Source organism: Chenopodium quinoa, unplaced genomic scaffold, assembly GCF_001683475.1.
Source record: "Chenopodium quinoa cultivar QQ74 unplaced genomic scaffold, ASM168347v1, whole genome shotgun sequence".
NCBI lineage: Eukaryota > Viridiplantae > Streptophyta > Magnoliopsida > Caryophyllales > Amaranthaceae > Chenopodium > Chenopodium quinoa.
The window spans coordinates 11,551,499-11,555,769 of NW_018742204.1; the positions used below are offsets into that span (position 1 = coordinate 11,551,499).

General features: G+C 36.4%; 1 protein-coding gene across 1 annotated transcript; it reads right to left on the reverse strand.

The window, feature by feature from the left end:
- Positions 1-840: 840 nt before the first annotated feature.
- On the reverse strand, positions 841-3,627 carry LOC110718473 (receptor protein kinase-like protein ZAR1). Its single transcript, XM_021897302.1, has 2 exons — positions 1,938-3,627; positions 841-1,831 (listed from the first exon to the last, which is right to left on the reverse strand). Exons 1-2 carry the CDS (start codon positions 3,394-3,396, stop codon positions 1,164-1,166), a joined length of 2,127 nt encoding a protein of 708 aa, XP_021752994.1. The 5' UTR covers positions 3,397-3,627; the 3' UTR covers positions 841-1,163.
- Between the last annotated feature and the right edge of the window lie 644 nt (positions 3,628-4,271).

Here is a 4,271-nt window from a genome sequence, read left to right on the forward strand (position 1 = left end):
GGATTCCACTTCAATGACACACAACTACACAAGTACTTCGTATAATGTATTGTCCATTTGTCCCAACTCCAAAATTAATACACATGAAAATGGAAAGCATTTAGTACTCTGTATTCTCTTTGTAATGTTGATTTTATTGATAGAATATGCATTGAAAGAGTTTGTCCCTACCAACAATTTAACTCATTGTTATAGACTTATAAACAATAAAGTCATCCATGTGTGTGATATTTGTTGATTTTTCATTAATCTATAGTACATCTGTTGTTGGAAATTAAAAGTTTTCTCAAGAGATTAGGAATTTTTTTTAAGTAAATTATTTTGCACTTAGAGTGTTATGCACTAATCATCAAGACATCAAGGGTAATTAATTGCCCAAAAGTATTAGTTGGTTGATAATTAGGACATGTTCTCTTCAACTTAATTTCAATTCATTTCAGTTCAGTCCAGTTCCTAATTTTTTTTTCTCTAATAAACAATTCATTTCAGCTCTATTCAGTTCAGTTCAGTTCAATTCCAATCAGTTCAATAAATCGGAACAGACCCTAACTTACTCCATAATTGTAATGGCAATTGTATAGTACGTTAGCACCCAAAACCTAGCATCGAATCTAGTTAATTAAGTGACTATATACACCGATGCACCCAAAAAAAGCTATAGGGTGGTCCGACCAAGATGAAGCTAATAATAGGGGGCTCAGAAGGTAGTGTAGATTCTAGTGTATGGAAGAGAATCTAAGCATTACAAAGTACTACTCCGTTAGCAATTAGAGTAATCTATTCTACGGAGTATTATACACTTCCATAGACACAGGAATCTAATGAAGGAAGCAAACAAGCTAAGCATGAAACATTGCTTTCCAATTTCATTGACAAAGAACAATAAGACAAAAGCTTTCTGCTGCAAAGGTTACAAGCACAAAAAGATAGAATGAGACAACAAATTTGGCATTATGTACTTACAATTATGTATCATAAAAACACACTCAAAATACTTAAACGAGTAACATTTACTTGCAGCACTGCTAGCCTAACATCCTACTCTTAGTGACTATGTGTTCACGGGCAAAGATAGCATTCATGATTCACCCACCAAGCCATAACTTGATCCACAAAATCTACCTTCAAGGAAGGCCACAATCTTATTGATATGTGGAGCGTTTTTATGAGCTTAGCTCGGGTAATCTGTCTAATGCGTCGTAGACATGTCTAATCGTTGGCCTCTTCTCGGGGATGGTATGAACACAAGCCATAGCGATTTTTAGAACAGCTATTATCTCGTCTTCCTTGTCTGCTTCTTGAGCCAAAGACGGATCTAAAATGTCTATTAGTGGTTGCTTCTCGTCAATGCATTGTTGAGTCCATTGAACAAGGTCCATTTCCGAGGTGCCCACTTCAACTACCGCGGATCTTCCGGTGATCATTTCTAGTAAGATCACCCCATATGAGTAGACATCCCATTTTTGTGACGGTTTCACAGCCTTAAAGGACTCGGGAGCTTGGTAGTAAGTAAGTGCATTCGTAGCTGAGACACTTCCAGCTTCTGATGGTGCACTGCCTGCTTGCTTTTGCTGGGGTTTCTCAGAGGTCATCCTACTAGATTGAAGGGTAGGCGATCCCCCGGCAATATTAGCAAGGCGGCCAAGTCCAAAATCTGCGATTTTGGGCTCCATGTTGTGTCCAAGAAGTATATTGCTCGGGTTTAAATCACCGTGAACGTATTTTTTGGGGCTGAATTCATGCAAGTACACTAAACCTCTAGCAACACCTTTGATAATTTGTAATCGAATTGACCACGATAATGGTGTAAATGAATCCATCCCTGGCTTCCCTATTGACATATCAACCAACAAAAGCCAATGAAACATATTAAGAAACCAACCTTACAACAAAGTCAAAATTAATCAACAGGCAAACAGAGTTTCTGAAATTCATACCATGTATTGCAGTGGATAGGCTTTCATTGGGAACATAGTCATATATGAGCAGCTTCTCATCAACAGACCAATAATATGCCCTTAATGTGACAACATTCGGGTGCCTAAGCTTCCCAATTGCTTCAACTTCGGTTTGGAATTCCTTAAACCTCTGTGAACCGCCTTCGCCTAGTCTTCTCACAGCCAATGTGAGTCCATCTTCAAGCACTACTTTGTACACAATACCGATCCCACTCTTTCCTAACACGAAAGCGGACGCCTTAAGAAGCTCATCTAAATCAAATGCCACTTGAGAATCCAAGGGCACCAAATCATACTGCTCAATGTGCTCTGATAAGGTTTCGGATTCCTCTTTAGTGAAGCAAAAACACTCCCTACTTTCTCTCCCTCCTTTCTCATCCTTACTCTTACAAGGACAATCCCTTGTATAACAATAGGACAACAACCACCCAATTAGACAAATCCCAACAACATCACTCACTACAATGGCTACAATAGCACTTTTGCTAAGCCCTTTTCCCTTACTCTTCCCACCACTATCCCTACTCCCTTGGGGTGAATAATCACTAGGCAAGTAAGGGTATGAAGCCGGCGAGGCGGCCGAAGAATCCGAAGAACAAGGGTTCTTCAACGGAGGTCCACAAAGGCCAGGATTTCCTATAAAAGCAGTAGGTCCTCTATTCATAAGAGCACCAGTTTGAGGAATTGGTCCACTCAAATTGTTATAAGTAAGATCAATATAAACCTTCTCAGGCAACTCACCTAGACTAGCAGGAATCAACCCACTAAACAAATTATGAGAAAAATCAGCAGTACCTTGCAAACTAGACAAGTTTCCCAAATCATTTGGGATAGACCCATTAAACTTATTATAAGACAAATCAAGTTTCTCAAGACCAACCAAAACCCTCCCAAACCCATTTGGGAGACTCCCACTAAAATTATTATGACTCAAAACAAGATTTTTTAGCCTCTTACATTGAAGAATTGAAGAGGGTAAAGACCCATTTAAGAAATTTTGAGACAAATCCAAATTTTGAAGGTAAATAAGCTTCCCAATCTCACTTGGTAATGATCCATAAAAGAAATTACCAAAAAGTACCAAACTTTGAAGCCCTTTTACTTGAAAAAGATTAAGGGGTAATGGTCCATAAAACCTATTACTCCTTAAATTAACATGCCTTAATTCTGAAAGAGACCCAATTGAACTAGGAAGATACCCTAGTAATTTTTTCTTGGGTATACTAACAGAAACAACTTTGAGATATTTACAAGTTATACCATTCCAAGAACATGGGTTTTCATCAGATTGATTCCAATTACTCATAGACCCATCTGGGTCTTGAGTTATGGATTGTTTGAATGATAAAAGTGCAACACCTTCATCATTCAAACAGTTTATTACTGAAGATTTTGAGCTCAAGAGAAGAAGAATTGCACATAAAATGAAGTAATGCATTACTAAAATTGGTCAGTTTGAATACCAAAGATGATGAATTTAGGGTTACCTGAGATGATTTTGGGTAGATTTGGAGGATTTTGAGAAGGTTTTTGGTAGTGGGAAAAGGGTTTTCAAGTGTAGAGAAAATGGAATAAAAATAAAAGGACAGGAAGAAAAAAGCTGAGTGAAAGAGCAAAAAAGATGGTTTAGAAAGATGAGGGTAAAGTTTAATAATGATATGTCCCTCACTTATATTATGCTCCAACGTCATATACAATTATGCAATTATACAGTTAACAAGTTAAACAAATAAGGCAGCGCAGGGTATACGGAGTTTGTAATATGTACTGTGTGTACCTAAACCCGAAATAACTCGATTCCAATAATTTTACTTTGATTTGAAATCTACACGAAATTAGATAGTTCGGATTTTATTCTATTGATCGTTCTATAAATTAAAGACTAGGTTTTGTTGCTTACTACGGACTACAATACTATTTTCAAAGTTTCTAACGAAAATATATGATTAACTGATTCGCGATTAACTTGAATATGAATACTCCTTTTAGTTTTTAGAACACTATCATTATTCTTATGTATAGGTAAAATTTACGATATAAGGGTATATGATTTGTTTACTTTATTTTCACTTATTTTAGGTCTAATAAATTCAGTTAAAATAAGTTTAATTTAGGGAAAATATCTAATAAAGATACTCAAGTTCAATTTACAACTAAAATAAGTTGTACTCCCTCCGTGTTTTTTTATATGTTACACTTACCAAATCCGGCCGTTTTTAAATAAGTTTTACACTTCCTATTTTGGCAAAAAACTACATTAAAATATTATATCACTCTCCTCTCATGGTTCCCACCCAAACTCATTACTACTTT